Source organism: Fusarium proliferatum (genome assembly GCF_900067095.1).
Source record: "Fusarium proliferatum ET1 genome assembly, contig: FPRO_scaffold003, whole genome shotgun sequence".
Taxonomy (NCBI): domain Eukaryota; kingdom Fungi; phylum Ascomycota; class Sordariomycetes; order Hypocreales; family Nectriaceae; genus Fusarium; species Fusarium proliferatum.
Window position 1 is genome coordinate 2,081,483 of NW_022194792.1, and position 27,427 is coordinate 2,108,909.

Consider the following 27,427-nt stretch of genomic DNA (forward strand, 5'->3'; position numbering starts at 1 on the left):
AGGGATATAATAACTATAGCTATTAAAAAGAACTTCCTATTACGGAATTAATTTAATTTAATTAAAATAGCTATTTTTAATTCTATTTTAATTAATATAATTAATTATATAGATTTAAATATCCTATTCTATATAATATTTTTAAACTAATTAATTAAAAAGCTATTATAATTAAAGGACCTAAAAGAAGCTATAAGGTAAGGTAAAATCTTAATAACTAATTAAGCTACCTTTTTAATTGCCTTTTTAGGCCTAAACTTAATTATTTATAGAAAGTAATTAGAAAATATAATTATTAAAGCTAAATATATATTTAATTTCTTTTTATTTATATAAGGGTTAAAAATAAATATAAAGTAATAATAAAGTTAAACTAAAGGTTTAAAGAAATTTAATTAATATTTATATAAATTAATTAGTAAAAGTTAAATTAACCTAAAGTCTATAATAAATCTACTAATTAATTATATATATTAAGGTATATAACTAATTAACTTTATATTTAAGAATAGATAAAGTAATATTAGTAAAAAAGCAGTAGGCTAAACTAAAGATTAAAAGTATAATAGCTAAATTAAAGGAAATAAAAGAGATTATTTAAATCCTTATTAAGTATTAATACCTAAAGGTTATCTTTATAGATATAAATATAGTATATATAAGTTTAATAGCCTATAATATAATTATAGGGCTTAAGGGGTATAATTGCCTTAAGTTCTTTAGCCTTATTAGGTATCTTAAGGTTAGAAATAAGTTTTTTATTAGCTATTATAAGGGAATTAAGGTAGATTTATTAAAAAAAATAAAAAATAAAAGGCTAAGAGGTAAGGGTATAAGTAAAAAGAAAGGTATATAAATTAAAAATGTTATTAAAAAGTCAAAATATCCCTATAGTAATATATAAGGTATAGCTAATTAAGGTCTTAAATAAAAAAATAATATAATAAAATATTTATTTTTTAATATAATATAATATAAGATATTATATATTATACTAAACAATATAATAACCTTAATAATAAGCCTTAAAGTTATTTTTTTTTTTCTTACTATTAACCTTATAAGGCTATTAAGCTTTTAACTTTCTATATAAAGGCTTAAATAATAAGGCCCTTATAGTAGGCCTATATCTTAAAGGTTAGAATCTTATACAGTGTATTTACCTTAATAGTATAATTACTGCCTTAATTAAGTAGTATTAATACTGCCTTTTAGCAGTTATATTAGCCTTTTTCTTTTATTCTAGCTAAAAGATCTCTAATTAACCTGTTTAATATACTAGGCTAAGTTTATTATATTTCTATTAAGTATATTCCCTAACCTAACTTTCCCTATACCTATTAATTACAGTTATTAATATTAATTATAGCCACTAATATAATACCTGCTATATATAAGAGCCTAGAACCTAATTAAGGCTATTATATAATTAACTATAACCTTATTGCAGTAATTAAATTAGTATTAAATTAGGCTAGAGGCAGAAATTGCTATAAAATCTATATAATAATTATAACTATTATAAAGAACTTTTTATTAATAAGCCTATTTAGCTTAATTAAAATAGCTATTTTTAATTATATTTTAATTAATCTAATTAATTATATAGATTAAACTAGCCTAAATAATTAAGTTTATTTAATTTAGCTAATTAAAGAGTTATTTAGGTTAAAGAAGCTAAAAAAGGCTATTAAAAAAGGCAGCTTTCTTAACTGCATTAATAGGCTTAGCCTTATATAAAGAGTGGCTTAATAATATAATTATTAAGGCTAAATATATATATTATATCCTTCTAGTTATATAAAATCGAGAATAATATATCTATATATAGAGTTCTAGGATAAATATAGGGTAATAGTAGGGTTAGACTAAAGGTTTAAAGGAATTAGGTTAACTTTTATATAAGTTAATTAGTAAAAGTTAAGTTAACCTAAAGTTAATAATAACTAGCTCTATTAATTAAATATATATACCTAGGTATATAATTAATTGACCTTGCGTCTAAGAACTGCAGTTAAAGTGATATTAGTAAAGAAGCAGTAATTTAAATTAGAGGCCTTAAAGTTATATAGCTACTGCTATAAACCTTATAATCTAATTAAATAAGTAGCCTTAATCTATAAATATAAAAAAGATATTTCTTCTGGCCTTAATAGGCTAAATGCCTTCTTTATTATTACCTTATTAAGGTAATTATTATTAAGGCTTTAACCTTAAAAGACTAAATTATAATAACTAAAAATCTAAAAATCTAATTATAAGATATACTGCTATATAATTAATATTAGCTATAGCTATTTTATTATAGTAATTAATAACTATATAATTAATCTTTTAATAGAGATCTATAAGCTTAATTTTAAGTATATCTTAATACTATAATCCTTCTTAAGGTATTATAAAATAATAAGAAATTACTTATTATATATTGATAAGCTATTAATACTATAGTAAGTTAATTTAATAATCTTTAATTATTAAATATAGCTATTAAATATTAATATAAATAAAGCCTTAATTAATTATATTATAGATTAAATAAAGGTATTAAAAGACCTAATTAATTACTTAAAATAAGGCTAATATTTAGTATAATAATAGCAGGCCTTTATTAATAATATTATATTAAGTAGTAATAATAGTTAATATTAACTATAATTTATAGAGTTAAAATATATAATTATAGTAATTAAATAGAAGATATAAATATTATGTTATAAGAATTAAGGGCTATTATAAAATAAAGAAAGGGAAATAAAAGGGAAAAAAGAAAAAAAGGCAAATTAAGAAATAAAGGTTTTAGCATTAAAGGAAAAACTATAAATATTAGTAGATTAAAGCTAGCTTAAAGGGTTAGTAATAAATTAAATTAGGTTATAAAATAATATAATATAAAGAATATAAGTTAAGAAAAAATATAAATAAGTAATATTTAGCTAAAAAGGTTATATAAAATAAAGAAAAAAAGAAAAAAGAATTTAAATACCTATAATTAAAAAGAAATTAAAAGCCTTATAGAAGCCTAAAAAATTAAAAGATTAACTATAAATTAAAGAGTATAAATTATATAAAACTATAAGATATTATAATAAGGCTATTTATAGACTTTTAATAGGTTTTATATATAAAATAGCTAAGAATATATATTATTACCTCTATATAGATATATATAGAGAATTAATTACTATAAGTAAATATATAATAATAAAAGTCTATTAATAATTACATAATTTAATTTTATTATTATTTTAACTAAAAATAGCTAAATAGAAAGAGAAGGATAATTATAATAGTAATTTAATTTAGCTAGTTAGCCTAATTGTTAGATTATATAACTTTAGGACTTTATAGTATTTCCTTAAAAAACCTCTCTTTAAGGGATCTTCTCTCTTTAAGCTTTAGTTAATATAATACTATTATGCCTATCTAGCTATTACTAATCTACTATAATAAATAATTTAAATAGAAACTTCAAAATTATTATAATTAATAAAGATAAGCTAAATAAATATAATAGTATTATATTAATTAAAGCTTAAAGAAAGAAGATTACTTAAAGAGAGGTTTTTTAAGGAAATACTATAAGGTCTTAAAGTTATATAATCTAGAAACCAGGCTAACTAGCTAGGCTAAGCTACTATTATAAAACTCTAGTATGCGTCCTTTAGGGAATATTGTAAAAAGACAGGCTCTTCTCTTAAGGTCCTCAATACTAACCTTTTAATGTCGCGATCTGGCTTAGAAATGGCATATTAGTCTATATCGAGTTCTTCTAGCAATTATACAGCCACCCAGTCTTTATTAAGTTCTTTCATTATTTCACCTCTTATAGTAAGATCTATTACGGTATATTAGCCAGATTAAAGAGAATCTAACAGACTCTCGGTTATATTTATTGTCAAACTTTGGTAGATAGAAAAGCCATTTGTTTGTGTTTCGTTGACTTTGGGTCTAGAGGTCGTGAGTGTAAGTCTGATCGTTCCTGGTAGTAACTTCTACTTCTAAGTGGCCAGCGGCAGCCCCTTCTCCGAATTTCTATAGTCTGGTGAATGTCTCAATCGAGTCACTTTATATGTGAACCATCAGTTTTATCTCACATTTCTTCTCATATCCACTGGTGTTGTTGGTCTTTCGTCCACGCTCCCCCTGACAATCCCAACGATCGGGAAGAAACAACTTCACCTGTAAGTCGGACTTCTCGAAACGAGCTTTTATTCTGGCAAAATGCAATCATAAATGTAACACTAACACGGAATTTGCAGCAGTTGAGTCTTCGATACGCAATGGGGCACTATTGCAGTAAAAATCGTCAAGTACCAAAACTCCCAAGTCATGCCGAACCCTTCTACGCCAGCTACATTGGTGACGTGAGTGTAATGAGACACTATACTCTGAGAGCCATTCGTTTCTGTAACTCTCACGAATGGTGTCACAGTCCAACGTTACAACAATATTTGTATAAGCTCAGGATGTCCATTCACGTCTTTAAAGACTTATATTCAGTCTGGCTTCTTCATCCTTCATCCGCCGTATGAGGATATGTGCTACTTCTTTACATACCATCAGGCTTTTCTCGAGAGTTCAGTACGACTCTCAATTCAAACTGGGCACTGGGCTGCATAAGGCCTCCAGGGACCATGATTGTACTGATCTGAACTTGAGAGGCTTACCCTGCGGTGCTCACCCTTGGCCGTTAGCCGGACCCAAGACATAAAGACATTCAAGCACCTCGCAGTTTCAGGTGGACAAACCATCAGTATGATTGTGCCCTCTTGGTAGAATACAGGTGAAGCTCTTCTTTTGTTCTCGCATGCTCCATGATTCGCAGGTTTCGCTGTAGCCCTGGGTACAGCGTTGCATATTCGCCCTCACTTAGGCCATAGCGAAACATACATACCTCTATTTCACTGCATCTTATCTGGCTTTTTTATATTTACTACGTCAGTGCTTCGGTACAATGGTGAAGTAGTTGTCGACATGCTGTTTGATTGGATCCCAATGATGAATCAAGTTTGGGTGGTAATGCTCTGTACGTGACATTCCGCTGTACGCTAAATTATCTATTCCATTCAATACTAAGTCATGTAAGTTGGAAGTTGGAAGTTTTCGTATGGACATAGACAAATTCTTGCCTTCCAACATCCATTCTGTATTAGCCAACTCAGCATACATCTCGTTCTATGCACTACCTGTAAGACTCTAGTCAATTTTATAATCCCATGCCATCTCGAATGAGCGGATTCATCGGGTGCTTGTCTTCGCTCTCACTGTAGTCTATAGCTGCTGGATTCGAGATTCTATCAACTTCGTCAAGTCTATGCCTTCATCTAATGCCGAATAGACACGATACCCAGCTCTACGGATATTTTACCGGATACACCACAGCAACTAAGAAGAGTACACATCTTGGTTTCAAGTACTAAGTACCAGTGCCAATGCTCTTACCATAATGCATACAGTCAGCTATTGCTGGAGTGTATAAGTCACATCTTTGAGTGGAGGTACTGCGAGTGTGGCTCAACATGAGATATGTGGCGCGGCTATTTCCCCAGTTTCAGCTCACAGCTACCTCGTTCTGGCAGCTTAAGAGCAACCAATAAGAGGTCGCATAAATCTAATTCATATGTTGATCCATGTTCCTCAATTATTGTTATACTAGGCTGGCTCGGACACCATTTGAATAACTTACACTGAAACCCGTAGTAATGACTTTTGAACTGACTGAAGGAATGCTAGTTCTCACTCGCTTTCGTTCTTTTGACCTGTTTTTTTAATTTAATGCCACATACATAGTAGCCGAGCTCGATATCTAGTCCTGATTCTCTCACCAGTTGCTAGTACTTTCCCATTATACATACATCAAAACAGGAACCTGTATGGGTCAAGATCTAGCATCCAATTTGGGTTGATCTAGCGTACAACTGATTCTATAGTGATAATTGACACCCTGAAGCCCTGACAAGGCCGCCTGACTGGTTCAAGAAGCCTCTGTCGAACCACTAATGCACTGAATTGACTTTGTCTCGAAGTACAGGGTAAGCCAAGCTGATCGGCTATTCATCGGAACGAGGCAACAAGGCACCAAATATTTGCCGTCATTGTCGACATTCTTCGTAGTATCCCAACCTCGACCGAGTCGGCTAGCATAACAACAAAACCCTCGAGCGAACGCCAGACGGCAGATATCCCCGCGAAAACCGACCAATTGCCCGATAGCGAGGAGCCTTTCTCGACTGGGCCCGGTCACGCGTACTCTCACTAACTCACAAACCATGTCGACGCGACGAGCTGCCTTGTCAGTAACCTTTACCTCCTTCCGAACCGCCGGCCCAGCGATTGTTGATTCATCGAGCTGCGTGCGCTGACTGCCGTCGTATCCAGATCCCTCTACCGCCGCTCATTGAAGCTGGCGCTAGATTGGGCCGTCCATCGACACCTGTGGCGTGGCCAGGCTATGTATATTCGCTCACTATTCGAGGCCAACCGCAATGTCACCGATCCCCGGCATCAAAGGGTTTGTCACCAATTTGTGACTGAAAGATGATATCGGCGCTAACTCCGATGTACAGGCTCTATTGACCGAGACCGAGAAGCTGCTAGAGAGCTGGAAGCACCCCGACCCTTATACTCCCCCGACAGCCCCCGGAGGTACATCTCTCCAGCATAGGCAAGAGTCATCAGGTGCAGAATGCTAATGATACCGCCACAGGTTCCAAGTACGAGCGAAACCTCCCGTCGCCTGTTCTCGACCGTGAGTACCTATCCGGTGGCTCCTAGCCATCAATAATCCAGAAACTGATATGTGAATAGCTCCCCCACACTCTGTCAACCGACACTAAAAATTCGACTGGATTATTTGGGCTGTACGAGAGGATATATGTACATAGAAGAGGATACAGATGGGTTTGCGGAGAGGGCTGTAGCATGAATCAAATGAATTTGGTCATTCAAGTACCGTATCAGTGCGGACGAGGTTGATATTTATCCACAAGAATCAGCACTTACCGATACTCTACGAGGGCCAGGAACCTTGTCGACAGTGCATGCTAGAAAGCTAGTCGCTGCAAGCAAATGGCTATATTTGGAAGCGATAGTTGAATGCGGATTGCAACGTCCTCTCAATTACAAACAGCCGATTTGCCCAGATCAGGACAGCGAGAAGCTGCAGATATGATAGCGTCAAGTGGCGAATCCGTTCACAGCAGGGCCAAGAGACGACGATGTAGATCTTTGAAGTATTCTTATTTCATGACCATAGCCGTGGGGGATTATTGTACAACCCTAACGCGCGAATAAACTGATGAAAAACAACCGTATGAACCCTTGAACCGTGACCCCTTTGTCATGACAACCCAAACAACCAGCCATCGCATGGAAAAACAAGAACCAAATGAACCATTTACAGCTCCTGGCTAGCGTTCTTGCCAGTCTTACCCGTCTTCTTGGGCAGAAGGTCTGGAGAGATGTCAGCGATGATGCAAAGTGATGAAGAATGCAGAACGTACTCTGGTGGATGTTGGGAAGGACACCACCCTGGGCAATGGTGACGTGACCCAGAAGCTTGTTCAACTCCTCATCGTTTCGGATGGCGAGCTGGAGATGACGGGGGATGATACGGGTCTTCTTGTTGTCACGGGCAGCGTTACCAGCCAACTCGAGGATTTCGGCAGCGAGGTACTCGAGAACGGCAGCGAGGTAGACGGGAGCACCAGCACCAACACGCTGAGCATAGTTGCCCTTTCGAAGAAGACGGTGGACACGACCAACAGGGAACGCGAGACCAGCCTTGGAAGATCGCCTGAAGAGTGATGTTAGCTTGAGATCAAGTAAAGCGAAAGGCGCGTCAAAATGAGCGAGGGGAGACTTACGATTGCGCGTTCTTGGAACCAGAGGCCTTGCCGCCAGACTTTCCGCCGCCAGTCATTTTGAAGGTTGGGTGGTTCGGGGTGGTGGATTAAAAAGAAGTGATTGAGGAGTCTGAAAGACTTTGTTGAGATGGATGGAAGAGTCGAAGAGAATGGTTGTGATGACAATTGGTTGATGAGAAGTGGAAGGGATAACGTTGGCGGGGGACGTAGAGGTTAAGTACTTTTCGCGCGTCGGGAGCTCTGATCCCAGATCACTCACTTGCAGCTGGCAACGCGATTTGGGCCTAGCCGCATTTGGCGAAATTAGGAAACCAAGCTCCTCGACGCATTAAAAAATAAAATCGGGCACCCCTGGCACGCCAGTAACACTTGTTACTGGCCAGTGGTCCATGGCCCACTAAACTGGCCCCCGGCGAAATAATAAAACCGATTTCCTATGTTATGCCCTCCAACCAAGATCACTTGCGCGTCATTCTGCTTTCTCCTCTCACCTTGCCCGCACCACAAGATTTTTTCGTCCTCCGTTTTCATTTTTCCTCCTGGCTACATTTTTTGCTATGCTCGGGGTGATTTGATGATTGGAGGACACTCATTCACAATCACTCAAAGTCACTACAGTTTTCCGATACCTTTGGTCTCCATGTTTGTCAACTTTTGCCAGGTCCAGCTCATCTCGTTTGAACTGGTCTGGCCCGGTTGCTCTGTTGTTGCTCGGTCGCGCTCTCGTTGCGTGATTTTTTGGACTTGGTTCCTCCACCTGGTCCGTTTGAAGTTGTTGTTCCAAGTTGGTCTGATCTTTGATCTTTTTTCTTTGACCCATTCTGGTCTGAAATTCTTTTGATTTTTTTGAGGTTTGATCCATCTTGGTCATACCATGACTTTTTTCATGTCTTTTTTGTACTTTGATTTGACCCATATACACCTTTGAGAGGTGTATACAACTTCTTTTTTCCTTTTTTCTTTTTCTTTTCGTACTTGGAGATAGATTTAAGCCTCAATTTGACTCTATGAACCCCAGATTCAGGTGCTGTGACGTATATTGCATGTATGAACGGTCCACAAATCAAAATCCCCCGGCTCTTTGATGTCAGATCTCTTCGAGATCCGTCAGGAACCAGTCACGACGGAGCCAGCAGCCCTATAGATCTCCGTCTCGGGACTCAAACGGATGCAGATGTGGAGTGAAGCCGGGACGGCATCCTCAGGAGTCACGACGACCGACGCCGAATGGCGATGGATTGCCGCCGTGACGGGCCACAGTCCGGAGCCTTCCTGAACGGACGCGTTGATGAGAAAGACGGACGCGTAGGCAGGGATGCTCGAACGGATCTGGGCGTATTCGGGGACCTGGATCGGTATACAGCTCAATTTACATATAGATTTTACGCTCATTACGGGTCTCTAAGGCTGTCACATCAAAAAAATCGGGCATATTTGGGGTCATCACGACAACTTTGAACTGATCTACAAGATGGACATGATGGATGAAAGTAACATGTTTTGAATGAAAGTACCTATACTATGAGTAGAAGTGATATGTAAAAGGAAAGAAGTCAAAGAGCAGGAGAAGAATGACCCGGGCTGAGACGCGAGAACTGGGAGGTGATGAAAGAGGACGAGGGAAGCAAAGAGACCACGACGCGAAAACGAGAATGGAAATGGAAATGGAAATGGACGCTCCCATCAAACGATGACGGAAAGGATGTGCTGTGGGGGGGGGCCGACCTTAGCTTACAGCGCGATTCTGAGTGCGAAGAGCCAATCAAAAAAAAGAACCGTCACCCAATTTTTATTTCACCAGCAGCAACAGAAAAGAGGGGCTGGCCTGGCAGGTCCCCTCCCAAGATCACCTCCACCAGCCGCTAAGCAGGCCCGCGCAATTGAAGCAAGCACGCGTGCGCACGCCCCCCAGGCAATCAGTAACCCGCTAACACCGACAACGCGCCAGCTACAAAAACCCAACCCACTCCCCGATCTTCCCTTCTCGCCATCAACTTCCCATCTACAACAGCATCTTCTCGCCTCACAACAACTTACTCAACAGACGAGTTCTTACTCAACCGACACCAACCCACACACTTTTTCAACCCTCTTTTTCATCTTTCGAAATGGCTCCCAAGGCTGCTGACAAGAAGCCCGCCTCCAAGGCTCCCGCTACTGCCTCCAAGGCTCCTGAGAAGAAGGATGCGGGCAAGAAGACTGCCGCCTCTGGTGACAAGAAGAAGCGCTCCAAGACCCGCAAGGAGACTTACTCTTCTTACATCTACAAGGGTGAGTTCCAATCTCAATCGCGCCTTGTCGCGCCCTGTTTTGGTAACGCGTTTACTGACTTGCATCTCCCAGTCCTGAAGCAGGTCCACCCTGACACTGGTATCTCCAACCGTGCCATGTCCATCCTGAACTCTTTTGTCAACGGTATGTCGCTTCATCTAGTTATAGTCCAACTTGATCTGACTCTTAATTCAGACATCTTCGAGCGCGTCGCTTCTGAGGCTTCCAAGCTTGCCGCCTACAACAAGAAGTCCACCATCTCTTCCCGAGAGATCCAGACCTCTGTCCGTCTGATCCTCCCCGGTGAACTTGCCAAGCACGCCGTCTCTGAGGGTACCAAGGCTGTCACCAAGTACTCTTCCTCGACGAAATAAGTGCTTTGATGGCTTGATTTGTTTTGGGCATTTGGTTTTTCACGCGTGGCATCAGGGTGTCATGAGTCTGAGGTTTCACGGGGATCCAGCCCTGTTTTAGGGGCCTCATAATGCGTTACGGATGGTTTTGTTTTATTTCCTGGGGGCAATGTCTTCACACACGGGCAACGGGGTTCGCGGTTGTACAATAAACATCGAGAATAGGGTCTCGATCAAATGAATTCGTGCACATAAGCTTTGTGTCCCATCCTTTTGTCACATGTGTCTTGCCTGATGCCATTAGTTTCTAATCTCTACAGTTTTTTTTTGCATTCCTCCAACCCCTTGAAGTGCCATGTTAAACATTTGACTAACTTCTATCCCAGTCCAGCTTTTGAGCGCTTCATTGTATGAGTAACAGGTTGCATGATGCCCTTATTGTTGGAGGCCCCGAGCGCGGTTCCCATGCTCCAGCCCATCTTCTCCAGCATTGCCCTTCCACGATTCTCGATGCCTAATTCTGGCGCTGAAGCACCAACCACCTCGCCATCTTGATATGTAGCGGCCGCGACGGAAGTGCCACCACGAGCAGGCAGCAAGCGATTCCCTTTCTTGCCCTTCTTATCCGACCGAGGAAGATACTTGCGATTGACGCGCTTGAGAGCTTGATCGAATGTTGCTGGGACGTAAGGAGGCGTACGCTTGGTTCGATGAAGTGTCGGTCTTCGTTGGTCGCCTTTTCCAACTGACTTGGACTTGAGCTTGAATTTACTCGCCAGTTCGTGGATCATCTTGCGCGCATTATTATCCATAGGAGGGAAATTAAGTCTGTGCCTAGTCAGTTAAAATTCATAAGTAACTTGATGATAACTCACTGTTCGTCAGAACCCATCAGGAATGTTTGTAGCTCATCTGCGACTTGGTCCATGTTCATTCCATCTGGATATTTGACCCGCAGATCGTCAGGGTCTTTTTTGCCTAGCAAGCCGAGGGCACGCATCTCCTCTCGCTGTTTCTTTCGTTCGGATTTCTTAAGACGATCGCTCTTCCAGCTGGCTTGGAGAGATGCTTCCAGTTCGGAATCGGACATGTTGAAGCTGATCTGAGCTCGAGCGCCTTTGCCTTTGCGCCGACGCAGGCTGGGGCGATCCCAATCCATCAAATCAAAATCATCGCCAAATGCTTGGTGCTGTTTCGTCCTCTTGCCAGTGTCGTCGGAGTCGGAGTCAGAGTCGCTCGAAGAGTCTCCGAAATGTACATCCTCCATGCCCAGATCTTGACCGAGCTGCTGACCAGCTATCAGTCGTGCGAGTGTCTCATCATCGATCTCGCTAGGGGCCTCATCTCCATTAGTCGCCTCAGCATCGTCCGTATGATCATCCGTGTCATCTCCTGCAGCGTTGGCTGACTCTGATACGCCACTATCGTCCGAGTGTCTTCCACCTTCGAGCAGTTCCTTGAAGTAATCATCAACTTCAGTATTCTCCTTGAGGTTGGCGATGTAATCGGCAAGGATGGCATCCTCCTCGTCGTCCAGTTTAGTTTTGGCGTTGCGTTTCTCACGCTTCTTCTGTTTTTTCTCTATCTTAGTTAGGTTTTTACTGCGGATTGGTTCCCTTTGCAGTTCTGGTGCTGGTGTTTGTTGTGAATGGGCCGGCTCAGTGATGATAGCCTGCTCAACGACACGGATTTCAGTTTGCATCTGCACCATGTCGATATCAGGCACAGATTGAACGTTTCTCTGCGCACCTCGGCCCTTGAAGAGAAGCACTTCCTCGCTCGAGGTGCTGCTACTCGAGGATGGTCTATCCGGTATCTCCACTGGGGGGAGGTCCTTCTTATTTTGGACCTGGTCTCCTGTGAGATCAAAGAAGAATGGTACTTCCTGTGGTATGCTTTCTTCGGGTGCAGTCTCAGCTTGGATGGCTTCCTCGAGGTCGTCAGGGCCTATGAACTCAACCTCGTCGGTCGATTCTTCGAAGCTCTGTTCGTCGGCCTGGTTATCTTTCTTGTCGCCTAGGTCAACAATCGCATCCAAGAACTTTAGAGGTTCGGTAGGCCCAGCGCTAACGAAAGTAACTGGCCGCAGTCGTAGGCTGGAATTCCCCCATGTGGAATGGTCATGTTGCGACGTCTGACGAGCTTCGTCGGCAAGCGAGAATCCAGCTGTAATATATCAGGTCAGCGTCCAAGCACTTGAACCTGTGCACATTTCGCGTCCGGGCTATCCATACCAATTTCTTCTCTAGTAAAATTGACTCGGGGTGGCGTTGATGAATAGCTCCCACCTCCACGAGAAGCTCCCCTGCCTCCTCGTCCTCCTCTGGCGTTCCTTGCGCCACGGAAAGCGGGAGCTCCCCTCTTGTTTTTTGCCATGGCAAGATCAGGGAGAGATGGCCTTCATGGTGAGAGTAGTCCAATATGGCAGTTCAATTGAGATTTATAGCGGTTGTGCACCATAAAAACAGTGCTGTGTTTTGGAGAGAGAAAGGTGTTGGAGATCTTCGTCGATGGCAAAGAAAACGAGTCACCCCGCGGTGGACTCTGCGTTGCAGCTGGTCTATCGATTGGCTCGGAATATAAAGTGGGGCCAAGTGTCCTAGATAAGTGTCATTGAAAGACGCCGTGATGCAGGTTGCGAGCGGGAGGCGGTATTGATTGGTGGGTCCGCTTGAGCCTTTGCGGGAAAGCTCACAGGCACCTCAGGCATCAGGCAGGCAGTCGCAGTACGTACCGTTGAATTTAACAGTCATCCATTTTTAGGTATAGGGTGGGAACATGAAGCAATATCGAGAACTGAGCATCTATAAGTTTCAACCGAAAGTAGTAGTTAAGTAAAATGTTAAGGTATGTAAACATAATTTTACTTATACCTTAGGTGTCAGACTTTGTATCTTGTGCATATTGAGGTGCTTGTATGTTGAATAATGTCATCATCGTGTTTTACCCAATATTTCATTGAAACCATGATATTGATAGTGGTATCACGAGGGGAGTTCCCAGTAAGATACAAGCACAAACCCACTATGATGAGAAGGGATGAGGGCACGGAAAAACGCGTATATATACGCGTAAACAGAGTATATAAATACAGAAGCACAAAAAATCCCAGCATTTTCATTAACCACAGGCTATGTGAACTCAACTCGAGCAATTCAACAGATGTCGAGTCTGGCGTCGAGACGTGTCACGAATGGCCCGTGCACTATATCACATATCGCGTGCGTTAGTACCAGTACCTATAGCCAGTACCAGCTCCACTGGAACCGAAGTCCACCTCAGGTGCTTCGTGCGAGTCACAAGCTACTGGGTTGTGTCTCCCCCGCCGCCCGCCGGCCCCAGCTGACTCTCCACTTCCAGGCTAAGGCTAAGGCCAAGGCTCACCCATAGCCAGGACCCCATCTGCTGCCTCACCTGAAGCTTTATGTTGCCTCATCTTACATTTTTTATTGTATGTCGTTCTCAAGCTCCTCAGGTTCTACAACGAACAAGCAAACAAATGAAAGCTTGAGATCCATGTCTATCAACATGGAGAACGCCATGGCCAATGTCGACCTAGGACGTTATCGACGGATCGTACAGATGTTCTGGGATCCAGAACCTACCAACGATGTTGCCCACGATCACCCAGTATGGTGTCTTGGACGCTCCTACAAGCTAAGCGATAAGAAAAACACAAAGTCCGATGAACAAAATCCCCAGACGCCGCCCCCAGCACCCAAGTCGGACACCGAAGATCAGGATACGACTCGATCGCCCAACATACCGACGAATGCCCCAGAAACCCCACCGGATTCAATATCGAGCAGTTTCTCATCGTCACTGGCATATGACGACCAGTCGAATGACGGCGGATGGCCATCTGGCTTCATAACCGATTTTGAATCAAGGATATGGATGACTTACAGATCCGAGTTTGAACCCATTCCTCGTTCCACGAATCCCGAAGCCACATCTTCACTGTCACTATCTATGAGACTCAAGAGCCAACTAGGGGACCAGAGCCCATTCTCATCAGACAGCGGGTGGGGATGCATGATTCGATCTGGTCAAAGTTTACTTGCAAACACCATCGCACTCGTTCGCCTGGGGAGAGGTAAGTCAAAGCGCCCACCACACTAGACTATATCACATGCCTAACATCGTACAGACTGGCGTCAGGGACAATCATTAGAAGAAGAATGTCGAATCCTCAAAGATTTTGCCGACGATCCAAGAGCTCCATACTCAATCCACAGTTTCGTCCGACACGGTGCCAGCGCGTGTGGCAAGTATCCAGGTGAATGGTTTGGTCCATCAGCAACAGCCCGCTGTATCCAGTACGTTCAAGTTCTCACCACTCTCACACGCGATATTCGTACTAACACACAACTTGAAGAGCATTGGCGAACTCACATGAGCCCTCAATCAGGGTATACTCCACTGGCGATGGGCCTGATGTCTACGAAGATGACTTCATGAAAATCGCGAAACCAAGCGGCGAAGCTTTTCACCCCACGCTTGTATTGGTAGGAACTCGGCTGGGACTAGATAAGATAACTCCCGTCTATTGGGAGGCTTTGATTGCAGCTCTTCAGATGCCGCAATCTGTCGGTATTGCAGGGTGAGTACTACACGATTCTCTTTGCATATCTATAGTACTAACCATGCGCAGAGGCCGTCCATCCTCATCCCATTACTTCATCGGCTCGCAAGGTTCCTTCCTATTCTACCTTGATCCTCATCATACAAGGCCCGCACTCCCATACCACGAGAACCCGATGGACTACACCCGCGAAGAGATAGAATCGTGTCATACTGCTCGACTGCGCCGCATCCATGTTCGCGAAATGGATCCCAGTATGCTGATAGGTTTTCTGATTCGGAGCGAGGAGGACTGGAAGGACTGGAAGCGTAGTGTTAAGCACGTCCAAGGCAAGTCGATTATCCATGTGGCGCAGCAAAACGCCGTCCACGGAGGCTCAAGCGAGGGCCGCGAAGGCGCAATTGACGAAGTTGAGACGCTAAGTGACGATGATACGGATACCATTCAGGAGGCCTAGATTGGTTGTTGGGCCCGGCGTAGGTTTGTTTATGATTTTGGCTGTAATTTCCTGCAACCCCTCATGATTGGCAGGAGGGCTAGGCGTTACGTCGGGATAGACATTGAAATCGATTCGAACGACCCTCTTATCACGATTTTTGTCGTTTTAAGCTGCTTGATGCAACGCGTTCTTCATGCGCTTCCCGTCATTAGATATGACTTGCCGAATGGTGATGTGGTTGAATGCAATATGCATATCGGACGTGTAGGATCCTCGATCACCTTTTCTTCTTCTTGCCTCCACCAGTCACTGATTTCAGCTCTGCATGTCCTTCCTCTCGAATATGGACGAACAGCCTGGTTCTAGAAGCGAAAGTCTCCCCACAAACTCCGCACTGTGGCTATGAACTGTTGTCAGCTTAACACAAAGATGATTGTTAATCAACATACTTCTTCTTTCTGCGACTGTGCAGCCGCAGCTTTCTTGGCGCGCTTGGCCTTGGCCTTGCCGACCTTCTTGCCCTGCGCAGGCTCATCAACCGACAGATCCTGCACTGATACTGATACTTCATCGTCTTCATTAGTAATATCGCTAGTAGTTTTGAGTTTGCTGGCTGAAGCTATTCTCTCCTCGACAATGTCCCTGGGCGCGTAGTCGGTGTCGTCTGATGCGTCTGCAGACTCGGCAGGTGTCGCGGCAAGGGACGATTCCGCTGGAGAAGGTGATACAATTCCACTTTGAGTCGACCCAAGCGACTCCTCTTTCACATCATCTTTCTGCGCTGCAGCATCTGTTTGCTTGTTCGCATTTGTCTCATATGGTGATGATACCCCATCAAGCTCCAGCTCAGCACCTTCGCGCTTCATCTGTCGACGCAGTTGTTGAACAGCCTTGATGTGCTTCTTACTCTTCTCGTGCGCTTCAAGCTGCTTCTCGCTTTTGAACGACTTGTCGCATATGACACACTCCAGAATCTCAACCTCTGATTCCTCTTCAGATTCTGAAAACCCCCCTTCTGCTCCATTGTCGTCGGATCGAGCCTGGGCCCATTCGGGAACCTCGAATGATGCCATGCGTTCCTGGTTCGCAGCACGCGACCGAGCGGCCTGGGCCGCAGCAGCATTTCGCAGGGAAGCCTGGCGCTCATCTTGGGTCTGCGAATTGGGTAGGTACCTGGGGTCTCGTTTGCGCACGAAGCCGACGAGGAAGTTGACAGCATCATTGAACTCGCGAATGGCGTCCTCCCGCATCTTCTTATTTTCCTTTTCCATCAAACGGCGGACACGACGGTCGGGGGCATCGGAAAGTCGATATTTATCCTTCCACGCGAACGACTTGACGGTTGCGAAGCCAGTCCATGCGGTGTAAAATGGTTTCACAACATCCTCGTAGTCATCGTCAGAGGATCCAAAAGTTGTGTAATTCCGGACATTGAGGTCGTCGTGGTCAGCAGCAGCTTCCTCTTCCATGGCCAAGTGTTCAAAGGTTTCCCTGCAGATTCCATAAAAACCTGTTGGTTCGTCATCGAAGGGTACCGCAGCGTTGAACTTGCGGATCAGGCCCATGATCTCCTCAGCGGATGTGAGTCGCACATTGCGGAACGTAGTAGGTTGTCCATCATCGTCGCCGTCTCTTCCACTGAGGATGGCATCGCGGTGCGAATCGTACCAAGCTCTCTCTTGGGGGTCAGACAGGATCTCGTAAGCAGTTTGAACTTCGGCAAAGCGGCGTGTGGCGGTTTCAACATCATTGATGTTGCGATCAGGATGAAGCTCGAGTGCTTTTCTGCGGTAAGCTCGCTTGATCCTAGTCAAACAAAGGTCAGTAGGAAGACAACATAGAGGGGCATATTCGGATAGAGTTACTCGTCGTCTGTAGCAGAACGCTCAACACTGAGCAGTTCGTAGTAACAGGTTTTTGCGACGGGAGCTGGGCCACCAGCATTGGAGGTTTCTGAGGATTGTTGGGCTCCCATGATTACTATTTGAATGAGCAACACGGGGCCAGTGAGGAGTTTCAGTCGAATCTGCTGTTTCCGGAAAATAGACAATAAGAAAGGCAGTGCTTTATATATGATATATTTGAGGTCTTGACTTGGAGCTTTGTTGAAGGAGGGGCATCGCGGGGCAAAATCAACGATAGACGATTTAACCAGACCAAATAAAATAAATAAATTTGCTTTCTCCCCGCAGGATGTATCCCCGCTATTTCCGGTTTCCAGAAAAGATCCATGAGAAGCGTGAAAGCTTATTGGTTACTTGCCATGCATCTCACTTTGTACGCCGGATGATTCACAAAGAGTCATACTGCGGGAGTTATTCACTATGGAAAAAGAGTCTCATTCTTAATGAATATGATATGGCCGCTCTTTTGATTGGCTTCATTTCTTGCAATCACGCTCCCTTTCCACACGAGCTACTCTAGGTACCAAATCTTGGATCCTCGTTATGTACTTGACAATCAGGTATCATGCTACCACTGGTTTATTCATGACTACCTAACAATCAACTAGTCCTTCATTTTGCACTTACGCCATTGTGAGATAACCTTCGTACGGTGAATGAATCAGGTTAATGCCGGTGTAAATTACAAGAGCTCATCTGAGCTTTCAGGATCATCGGATTTATACTATTTGCACCTCAGAGATCACTGTTGGTGGTTCCTCAAGGAAATGACCTAGATAGAAACCTTGGGCCTACCAATGGTATAGCCTGGATGGCACACGAGGCTGAAGAGAATGGACTAGTCATACGGGTGATCGATGGGCTAACAGAGCACAGACGCGGTTCGTCTGAAATTTGTCTGGCCTTGACGTCGATAGTCCAGTTATTGTATGGACATGGCAATTTACCTTATTGCATCTTGGCTGTTGGCATCATGACTTGCCGACCAGGTTGCATTGCTGTACTATACAGGACGTGATAATTCTTTTCTTATTTTTTTTTTTTAGCAGTCATCTGACCATTTTTCTATCCATGGCACCACTGATGAACCAATCACTAACGTCGATAATGCAAAACTCGATCGGGGGGAATGCGAAAATATCTGCTGGTCTAGGCCTGCCTGCCTGCCTGTGTAGACTGGCTTGGAAGAGTCTCGAGTCTCGGTCTCGGTCAGCGAAAATGATCGGATGATGCAGTTGGTCTGGTTCATGAAAGGTAGGTATCTAGGTATGTATGTATCATTCAGCTTAAACGCCTCTACCGTTGCCGGCAAGAGATTGCCGAGAGCCCACTCCACGCTCATCCCTACCCGTTTCTTCCCTCTTCTAAAGCAAATGGAAAAAGACCATGAGTGACCCGAAATCCGTACCAATATTTACGTGGGCGAGTCTGCATCGAGCTAGGTCTCTCCCTCCTCCCATTCTCTTTTGATACATACAATATCGATCTTTTCCACGCACGAGGTCATTCATTCATTCATTAATTACCTACCTAGTACTAAGTTAACCACCTTATTGATGGCACTCACTCACCTCTTCCTCTCCCCCTCTTCTTTGATGCGGCGCATTTCCCTGACTTGATTCTTGACCCTTCCCCTGCTTTTCTCTTGCGATCCGAGTCCTTCAGCCTTGAGCGTCGCTTGTTCTGCTCTTGTTCCTTCGTCTTTCCCCGTCTTTTTTTGCCACCAGCTGCCTTATACTGCAAGTGGTCGCGTGCCTCTCTTATGTGAAAACTCCTGACACTGGATTTCTTTGCTGCTACACCAATTTGGCAATCATGAAATTCGGTCACGATTTCAAAGAGACTCTACGAGCTCAAGGTTCGTCTAGTCCACATGTTTTCGTCCATATTCGGGTGGTCTTATATTCAATATACTATCACTTCTGTGCATCCTACATACTGTACCTACTTAGCGTCTAACCAAGCCTCACAGACTTCCCTGCTCACTGGGTAGATCATGCTATTCCCTATAGCCAGCTCAAGAAATGTCTCAAGAAAGTTGCGCGGGAGCTACATGAGCTTGGGCTCGATCCTGAGACGTTGCGCGAGCTCCTCAACCCCGATGAAACGTCTCCTGTGGCCTTGAAGTATAAACTCAACGGTATGACCTGACCCCAACGTTTTCAACGGTTTTCTCCTCCGCCCAAGACTGACTGACTGACTGACTGACTTTTCACAGGCGGTGCCGACTCTCACCTCCGCCCAAAACTCACCGTACAGGTTCATCTTCAGGACGGTGTCCCCGTCGATGCCTCGCTTGCGCCCAATACGCGCGACTTTCTCAACAAGATCGCAATCAACCTCCCCCAGAACCAACCGGCGCAAGTCGAGTCTGCCACTAAAACGCTAGAATCGGACTCTGTGAAAGATGCCGAAAAAACCGAAACCGTTGTCGAGTCCACATCTGCACCCTCCGCCGAAACGGTTGATGCGCTCGTTGGCGAAGTCAACGACAAGCTTGCCATTGCTGTCGCCGACGAAAAGACTGTCAAAATTACCGAAAAGCCAGCCAGCAACTCCGGGCAAACAGAACCCATCGCTGAGCCTACAGACAATGGCTCGACCGAAGTCTCGGCAACCTCACCTGCTACTGGTGCGACCAAAGGAACGTACGAAATCATCGAGGTTCCCCTGACTTTCGACGCCGAATTCTTCGAGATGCTTCAGAGCGATGTCAACAACCTTGATGCTCTGCAAATGGAGGAAGAGAAAACCATGACCTCGGAAATCGTAGCGCTTGGGAAAGAAGTTGAACAGGTCGTAAAGCCGAAACGATTCTCAAAGACAGATCTTGCGCGATGGCGACAAATCTTCGAGCTGTATTTGGATGCTGAGATCTTCTTCGCTACCCACGAACAAGACCATGGAGAACGCTCAAGTCAAGTCGCTCTGAGGCAGCTGCAATGGTTCCAGGACCAGGTCGCTAAGCAGAATCTCGTCAAAGATTTCAAGCTTCCCGAGAGCACGGCAGCTTTCCACCGCTTCGTTAACTTGAATGCGTCCCTCCTAAAGAACATGCAGTTCCAGGAGCTTAACAAGACTGCCGTTGCCAAAATTCTTAAGAGTAAGTTAAATATGCCAAGCGCTTGTTAAACCCGAGATACTGACGTTGACAAAGAATTCGACAAACGAACAGCGTTGGGAGTTGCTAGAAAGTTTCCTACCATTGTTCACTCTGACAAGCTCTTGGCGGGCACCATTGCACGAGATGTCTGCGCACAAATGTCGCAAGAGCTCGTATCCAAGGTCCCCCAGCTCAACGACTATCTTTGCCCAGTCTGTTTCTCGGTAGCTTACTTGCCTGTCCGTCTCGACTGCCAACACGTATTCTGCATCCGTTGCGTCATTAAGATTCAGCGACGAAAGGAGAAGCATTGCCCATTGTGCAGAGCAGACGTGGTCCTCAAGGCTTCTGCGATGAATCTTGACTACGAACTACAAAAGTACATGAAGAAATATTTTGCAAAGGAGGTTAAAGAGAAAGCGCGCGCGAACGAAATTGAGCGTGGTATCGAGGACTACGGGCCTGGTTATGTCCACCAGGAATGCTGCATAATGTGAGCTCGATAGGCTCAGACATGGACGCGACTATTATTATCATCATCATCGTCACGACAAACTTAAGCGACTTGGATTGGAATGGAATTTTGCATCAGAAAGAACCATAATATTTGTGAGTTCTATCAGTAAAGGGTGCACAGTCTACTAACACCGCTCTTTAGATTTATGACGGAAAATTGGATCGGTATGGAACGGCAATGACATGAACTTTATAGAACGAAGATAGACGATTATGTGCAAGGAAAAACAGCACTTTTGTTTGCTTTCTATTATCAGCTCGTAACCGACACAGCCTCAGCCGCCTTCAAGGCGCTTGTGAAAGTGTCCTGAAGTTCAGTGGTCTCCTCTAAACCAACGCTTACGCGAACAAGATAGGGATCAACACCAAACTGCTCAGCCCATTCCAGTTCCTGATAGTGGGCAAGTAGAACATATGGTGAAGCCAAGGTGAAATTTGTGCCTAGACTTGGTCCCTTTGCAAGAGGCAATGCGTCAAAGAAGGCCTGAGCATGCTCCTTTTGCTGAAATACGACGGAAAGTAGACCTCCGTATCCGCCATCTGGCAAACGGACATTTTCGTAATGAGTCTTGGAGTCATTGTACTTAGGGTAGTAAATGCTCTTGACAAGGGGATGTGTTCGCAGCACTTCACAGATAGCATCCGAATTCGCGTTGATGCGGACCACCCGAGACTCAAAGTCGCGACTGTTCCTCTCCATGAAGATGACATCCTCGGGCCAGTAGTTGTCTTCGTAGATCTCGTTCATGGTGGTCTTGAGTATGCGGTAATACTTGCTCTCAGGGTTGAGAACAAGCCCTCCACCCATGACATTGGAGTCGCCCGAGAAGATCTTGGTGAGGCTGCTGACAACTACATCTGCAACAGGGAGGACGTTGATGTTGGCAAATGTGCCAATTGTCTCGTCGACAACGACTGCGAAGTCGTATTCATCTGCTAGTTTGCGGATGCGAGTGAGGTCAGGGCATGTCAGCAGAGGGTTCCCAGGGAACTCGCAGAAGAGACCGAGAAACCGCTCGCCGTTCTTGAGCCGTGCCTCAAGATCATCGAGGTCTTCTGCAGAGGCGTGTCCGTAAAAGAGGCACCCAGGGCCAAACTTCTGCAGAATCTTGAGTGTGTCTACGTAAGGGAAACCAAAGTTGATACTTTGAGCTGGCTCTCTTGCGTGAAGGAGCGCACGGTGAGCATTAAAAATGGCGTTCATACCAGCAGGGTAAAGGTAGACGTCGTTCTCCTCAAGGTTGGGCATGCCGCGAGTGTTGGATGTCATCGCAGGTAGAGGGCCATTGTTCAGATCGACGTCATGAGCCATGGCTCCAGCGATACGTCGACGGATAGCAGACTTGGCACGCTCAACCATGGACAAGTCGAGGTTTCTACCAAAGCGCTCTTCAAGGAAACGTGAGCTCTCGAGAGACTCAACAGGAGTCTCGGGCGAAGGTTGCTTGAGCGTTGAAGGGGCCGCAGAGGAGACACCATCGATTGAGCCCGGGCGAGTGTAGCGCCTCGGACCGCGGAAAGGTCTGCCCTGCGAGGCTTCAGGAGGAGTCCGTGATCGAGCAGCTGGGATGAGGAGGTCATCTTTGAACAGGCCGTGGCAGAACTCAGCACGTCTACTGGACGTACCCTCGCCGGTGTGCTGCCAGTACTGCTTGGCGATTGGAAATACCTCAGAGGGATAAACCACAGCCGAGATCGTGGAGGTGAGCTTCTTCAGCACAGGAGAGAGCTCTTTTGACTTGTCCAGAGCAAAGTCAATGATGCGGACCTGGTTCGCTAGCTCAGGAGAGATTCGCTGGAGGATGAAGTCTTGACAACGGTTTGCCACCCGCGGAGTAGGGAAGAGCATGGCCTGCTGACCAGGACTGCCATAGCGATCAACAATGTCTTTGGCGAAAGCCTGGATACCTTTATGCACAAAGAATCTGTTGGAGTTTCATGTAAGTGAGGGTGCTTCGTATAGCACAGCAGTTGGTCTGGCTCAGCTCACCGAGGATAGCCCGTCGTCATACGGTTCACAACCCAATCCTCGCCCTCTTCGTATCCGACATTTGCTTTCCATGTTGGCAAAGAGACACTGACGGCCTAAAGACATTGGTCAGTAAAATAGCTTCATGATAGATACGCACTCAATCTTTTGGTCTTGACTCACATGTGCCGTGTCGGGAGGAATGGACTCGCCTAGGCCAATCTCTGGCATTGTAGTGTTTAGGATGAAGAGAGAATAAGGTGATGAATGATGAATAGACTTTGGTCGGTATATTTGAAGCCGATATGTACCGAATAGTATGTAGTAAGTTTGTACAAAAAGTATATGTGAGACTACTTTTTTTCTTTTGACTCTGTGTGAATTGGTGGCGCTGTGGTTGGATCGAGGGGGGAAAATGTCCGAGAACCGGAGGGGAAATCCAGTGTGAGTCTTTGGCATGCAATGTACCCAGAAATCCTGGAGAATACTATAGTCTACCTTAGTACCTAGTAGGTGCGGTAAGGTAAGGCAAGGCAAGGTAAGGTAGTGCTAGTGAATGAATTCAAGTGGGACAAGTGACTCTTTAAGCTTGTTTTGGTTACATAAATCACTAACTCATTAACACACTGAGCTGTATTTACTGTAGATCGCCTATCAAGCCTTATCTCGCTCGAAAAATATTGAAAGTCTCACCTCACCTCCTTGAACTGGTGTTGACTGTAATAATGAAAACGTGAGAATTACCAATGACCAATCTTGCCTAAATCAGGGTGGGATATTACTCCTCAGAACCCAAACTAAGTAGTGACTAGGTAGGGTAAAGTAGTCAGTCAGTGATATCCCCATGTACTGTGATCGATGTGACGCTCATGGTGACCCCCACACTCACTAAAAACACCAACATTGATGGATCATGAGGGTGTTGCAAGGAGTGGGCTGCACCATGATGATGCTGATGATGCGAGACAGAGGGGTAGCTAGCGGAGGTGTGAAGGATTATGTTCTGGGCGGTAAATGACTCGGCAATAGACCGCTGACTGTGATCTTGTAATGCCCATGTCTTCTGTATTGTCTCTATCGCGCATCCCTGAATACTTATAATGTCTTCTGTCTTTCTCTTATGTTCCGTCATATGCCCAGTCTTGACATCCAACAACTAGTTACAGCTTGTCGTCAACCAAATAGACTGATATGCTATATTCCAATGTGTCTTACTCAAGGAAACAGGAAATCATCGCAAAACCTCCATTCACCAAAAGAAAGCCTGGGAAAGAAAGCCATGTGGCCCTGCCCGGACACCATAATAGTAGTAACACACAAACGCCTCCTCATATGCCAATCAAATCCCTATGAGATTAGATCCAAGCTGCTATCCTTGAAATAGAAACCTATGAAGCTCTATCTGTGGTCTGTAAACAACAACATACTGCCTGCTAGTTAATCCATATCATTCTGTCAAACTAATCCGAGAAGAAGGCCTAGTCAGGCATGAATCACTTTCTATCCGTCCCATCAACTCGTCAATCGTGTCGTTCTTATCGCCACTCGTGGAAATGCATCTCATAATCGTAATTCTTCTTTATCGTATCTTGCGGCTTCGTCTGCTCGGCTTCACCCCAACACAGCTGATACTGTCACTTGGAGCAACACTGACCATGTCGTCATCCCAATCAGCGTGACTGCTACCAATGCCGCTCATTGGAAGTGAAACGTTTCTGGCAGATACGTAGCTCTGAGCCTTGCTTGGGTAGCCCATGTGTGGGTAATCAGGTCCAGTGGCCATCCGGGGCACGTTGTACCGACTCCTGGCCCGACTCCTAGGCATCATTTCTGGCACATCGGGGGCTTCGTAGACATCTGGATCCAGAGGAATTTCAGGCGCGTCAGGCACCTCGGGGACCTCTGGTGCCTCCATAATGTCGGCCTCCACCTCAGTGCGGGAGGATCGACGAGGAGCTCGTGAAGACGGGCGTGACCGAGCTGAAAAGTATGTCCGCTCATCGTCATACGGAGGCCGGTGACCACGGACAACTGATTGTGACGACTTGGGCGCTCGGGAGCCTGCATGGCTTCGGCGGTCGTCGTACTTTCGGCCGACGGGTGCCTCGCTTCGGAGATCGTCCACTAATACTACAGACTTGCTGCGACTGACACCTGCTTCGCTGCGGGCTCTGACGCTCCTAGACTTGTCAGTTATAGGAGGTCTGGAAGACCGACGGCTTCTTGTTTCAAATCCATCTTCCGGAGGTCGTGACGACCTGCGACTGCGTGTATCAAATCCGTCCTCAGGTGGCGGCCTTGACGCACGACGGCTTCGTGTCTCGAAGCCATCGTCTGGGGCTCTCGATGCGTGGCGGCTGCGTGTTTCCACAAACTCATACGCGTCTTCTGGGGGAGGGTGCCTTGACGAGCGTCGACTTCTGGTGGTATCGTATCCTTCCTCTGGGGCTCGACTTCGCGATCGGGCCCGCGAAGGGGCAACGCTCCTGGCAGTGCTCTTCGCAGCGACGCTCCTTGCAGCACTCTTGGCTACGCTCCGGGTTCTGCTCCGACTTCTGGCTCGGGATTCGTTTGACCATGGATTCTCCTCATCGTAAGGGGCTTGTGTCAGGTATTGAATAGGGCGGACCGGCTCGTCTGGAGAATCCTCACTGCTGTCGTCTTCTATGTAGCCGAGATTCCTTGGCGGATACGACTCGTGATGCATCTTGCGGGGAGCATAGTCATTCTGCATATGTTTCTGGAAAGGATAACCCTCCGGATACATATCCTGAGGGGCAAAACCACCATGTCCTCGATAAGGCAGCGCTTTAGGCGGGTATTGTGACGCCGTGGGCGGATAATCAGCATAGGTGATACGGCGCTCGTCATTGTGTAGTTTATGAACCGTGGGGGCCTTCTCGGGGAAGGTTGAGCGGCGTGGGAGCGACGGGGGCTCATACTCCTGTCTTGGTTTTCGTTCTCGCTCCTTAGCATTGTGGCTTGCAAAGCCATATGTGAGGGCAGCACCAGCAGCAGCAACTCCGAGGATGGCACCGACGACAGTGGTAGTACTTAGGCCATTGTTGTTGGAGCTTTGGCGAGGCGAAACAGACACGGATTCGTCCTCATCGGCACGAGAGGCAGCACGCTGCGTCATCTCGGCAGCTGTGACGGTATTGGGACCGTGTTTGGCAGGAGACTGACGGGGCTGAAAGGGTGACTGGCCGTTTATGGAAGAAGAAGACGAACGTGCGGAAGCAATAGGCTGAAGCTGAGGTTGTGAAAGAGAGCGATTCCTGTTTGGCTGGGCGGTGGTACCGTCATAAGTCCATTCGATAATTCGACCAAAATAATCCCGAGGACAAGCAGGCTGTTGATAAACGACCTGAATGGTGTTGCCGTCAAGGTCGCGTACTGTTGCTCGTCTTGGGATTTGACCGCCTTCGAAGCCTAAACGAGGTCTGGGGCTGGGGCCGCCAGGATAGATTGGGTCGCCGTCAGTTTGAATACTCAGCCACGGATTCGCGGTGAAGGCACAGTCGTGGAAGCCGATCACTGCATCAGTGGACGGTACCGCAAAGACCAGAGTCGAGAGCTTGACAGGTTCGAAAGGTCGAGAAACCTCGCGGATCTGCAGAACTGGCGTACCACCTCTTTGATCGTCACCACGTTTACCTCCAGACTTGCCGGCTCCAGCTGGAATTCCGTAAGTAATAGTCCCAATGGACGAGTTCTGTTCGCGTGACTCGTTCAAAAAGCGCAGGCCGATGAGCTGAAGAGTTGCCGAGTAGAAAGACGAAGACTGTGCCAAATGTGACACCTCAACGAATGGTAGTGTCATGGTCTCTTATAGAGTTCTGAGTGCCAGGACTGTCCGATCGGCTGCCTGCTGTGAGGTACCCGCTCGGATGCCTTGGCCGAGATTGCTGGAGTCTTGGAGTATCTCCAAAGACTTTTGGGCCTGAACGAATGCGTTGCTCGAGCGTTACTGGCTGAGCAATATGGAAGAGGAGGAGGGGGCTGGTGGGGAGACTGGAATATCGGTCAAGGCTGGCGGTGATGAGTAATGAAGAACCAGGAGTAGAGTAGAGCAGAGTAGAATTGTTGGAGAAAATTAAACCCGAAAAAAATAAAAAACGACAGATTAGAAGAAGTAAAAAAAAAAAAAAAAATCCACGAAGAAGAATGGTCCAAATAGTTAGCAAGAAATACAGCGAGGCAAGCAAGAAATGTTGGCCGGGTGAGGTGGCGGAGTGGATGAGAGAAGGCGGTCGAGAATGAAAGGGTAGGGATTCCGAGGCGACCCAAGGTAAGAAACAAGGCGTATCCGATTCGATGCCCCGAGATGAGTAACCGAGTGAGTGAGTGAGTGAGTGAGTTGTCGTTGTCCAGGCCAAGGTAGTGCCGTGCGGAAGCCCAGAGAGAAATTGAATGGAT

General features: G+C 45.2%; 10 protein-coding genes across 10 annotated transcripts; 4 read left to right on the forward strand and 6 right to left on the reverse strand.

Moving 5' to 3' along the window:
• Window positions 1–6,272: 6,272 nt before the first annotated feature.
• FPRO_06370 (uncharacterized protein) lies at window positions 6,273–6,839 on the forward strand (the record flags this gene model as incomplete). The annotated part of the gene is made up of 5 exons (XM_031228724.1): window positions 6,273–6,295; window positions 6,382–6,514; window positions 6,570–6,648; window positions 6,710–6,751; window positions 6,811–6,839. The coding sequence occupies 5 exons, from the start codon at window positions 6,273–6,275 to the stop codon at window positions 6,837–6,839; spliced, it is 306 nt and encodes a 101-aa protein (XP_031079032.1).
• A 560-nt stretch (window positions 6,840–7,399) lies between these two features.
• On the reverse strand, window positions 7,400–7,924 carry FPRO_06369 (Histone H2A; the record flags this gene model as incomplete). Its single annotated transcript, XM_031228725.1, has 3 exons — window positions 7,400–7,455; window positions 7,506–7,798; window positions 7,869–7,924. 3 exons carry the CDS (start codon window positions 7,922–7,924, stop codon window positions 7,400–7,402), a joined length of 405 nt encoding a protein of 134 aa, XP_031079033.1.
• Window positions 7,925–8,457: 533 nt separating this feature from the next.
• FPRO_06368 (uncharacterized protein) lies at window positions 8,458–8,730 on the reverse strand (the record flags this gene model as incomplete). The annotated part of the gene is made up of 1 exon (XM_031228726.1): window positions 8,458–8,730. The coding sequence occupies one exon, from the start codon at window positions 8,728–8,730 to the stop codon at window positions 8,458–8,460; it is 273 nt and encodes a 90-aa protein (XP_031079034.1).
• Window positions 8,731–9,976: 1,246 nt separating this feature from the next.
• Window positions 9,977–10,513, forward strand: FPRO_06367 (putative HTB1-histone H2B; the record flags this gene model as incomplete). Its single annotated transcript, XM_031228727.1, has 3 exons — window positions 9,977–10,139; window positions 10,212–10,283; window positions 10,335–10,513. The coding sequence occupies 3 exons, from the start codon at window positions 9,977–9,979 to the stop codon at window positions 10,511–10,513; spliced, it is 414 nt and encodes a 137-aa protein (XP_031079035.1).
• Window positions 10,514–10,869: 356 nt separating this feature from the next.
• FPRO_06366 (uncharacterized protein) lies at window positions 10,870–12,868 on the reverse strand (the record flags this gene model as incomplete). The annotated part of the gene is made up of 3 exons (XM_031228729.1): window positions 10,870–11,320; window positions 11,368–12,658; window positions 12,727–12,868. The coding sequence occupies 3 exons, from the start codon at window positions 12,866–12,868 to the stop codon at window positions 10,870–10,872; spliced, it is 1,884 nt and encodes a 627-aa protein (XP_031079036.1).
• A 1,152-nt stretch (window positions 12,869–14,020) lies between these two features.
• Window positions 14,021–15,534, forward strand: FPRO_06365 (uncharacterized protein; the record flags this gene model as incomplete). Its single annotated transcript, XM_031228730.1, has 4 exons — window positions 14,021–14,588; window positions 14,643–14,811; window positions 14,871–15,095; window positions 15,147–15,534. The coding sequence occupies 4 exons, from the start codon at window positions 14,021–14,023 to the stop codon at window positions 15,532–15,534; spliced, it is 1,350 nt and encodes a 449-aa protein (XP_031079037.1).
• Window positions 15,535–15,793: 259 nt separating this feature from the next.
• Window positions 15,794–17,491, reverse strand: FPRO_06364 (related to dnaJ-like proteins; the record flags this gene model as incomplete). The annotated part of the gene is made up of 3 exons (XM_031228731.1): window positions 15,794–15,916; window positions 15,966–17,322; window positions 17,382–17,491. The coding sequence occupies 3 exons, from the start codon at window positions 17,489–17,491 to the stop codon at window positions 15,794–15,796; spliced, it is 1,590 nt and encodes a 529-aa protein (XP_031079038.1).
• A 1,744-nt stretch (window positions 17,492–19,235) lies between these two features.
• On the forward strand, window positions 19,236–21,020 carry FPRO_06363 (uncharacterized protein; the record flags this gene model as incomplete). Its single annotated transcript, XM_031228732.1, has 4 exons — window positions 19,236–19,278; window positions 19,393–19,560; window positions 19,639–20,523; window positions 20,578–21,020. The coding sequence occupies 4 exons, from the start codon at window positions 19,236–19,238 to the stop codon at window positions 21,018–21,020; spliced, it is 1,539 nt and encodes a 512-aa protein (XP_031079039.1).
• Window positions 21,021–21,292: 272 nt separating this feature from the next.
• FPRO_06362 (uncharacterized protein) lies at window positions 21,293–23,239 on the reverse strand (the record flags this gene model as incomplete). The annotated part of the gene is made up of 3 exons (XM_031228733.1): window positions 21,293–22,964; window positions 23,030–23,124; window positions 23,192–23,239. The coding sequence occupies 3 exons, from the start codon at window positions 23,237–23,239 to the stop codon at window positions 21,293–21,295; spliced, it is 1,815 nt and encodes a 604-aa protein (XP_031079040.1).
• Window positions 23,240–24,587: 1,348 nt separating this feature from the next.
• FPRO_06361 (uncharacterized protein) lies at window positions 24,588–26,831 on the reverse strand (the record flags this gene model as incomplete). The annotated part of the gene is made up of 1 exon (XM_031228734.1): window positions 24,588–26,831. The coding sequence occupies one exon, from the start codon at window positions 26,829–26,831 to the stop codon at window positions 24,588–24,590; it is 2,244 nt and encodes a 747-aa protein (XP_031079041.1).
• Window positions 26,832–27,427: the final 596 nt, after the last annotated feature.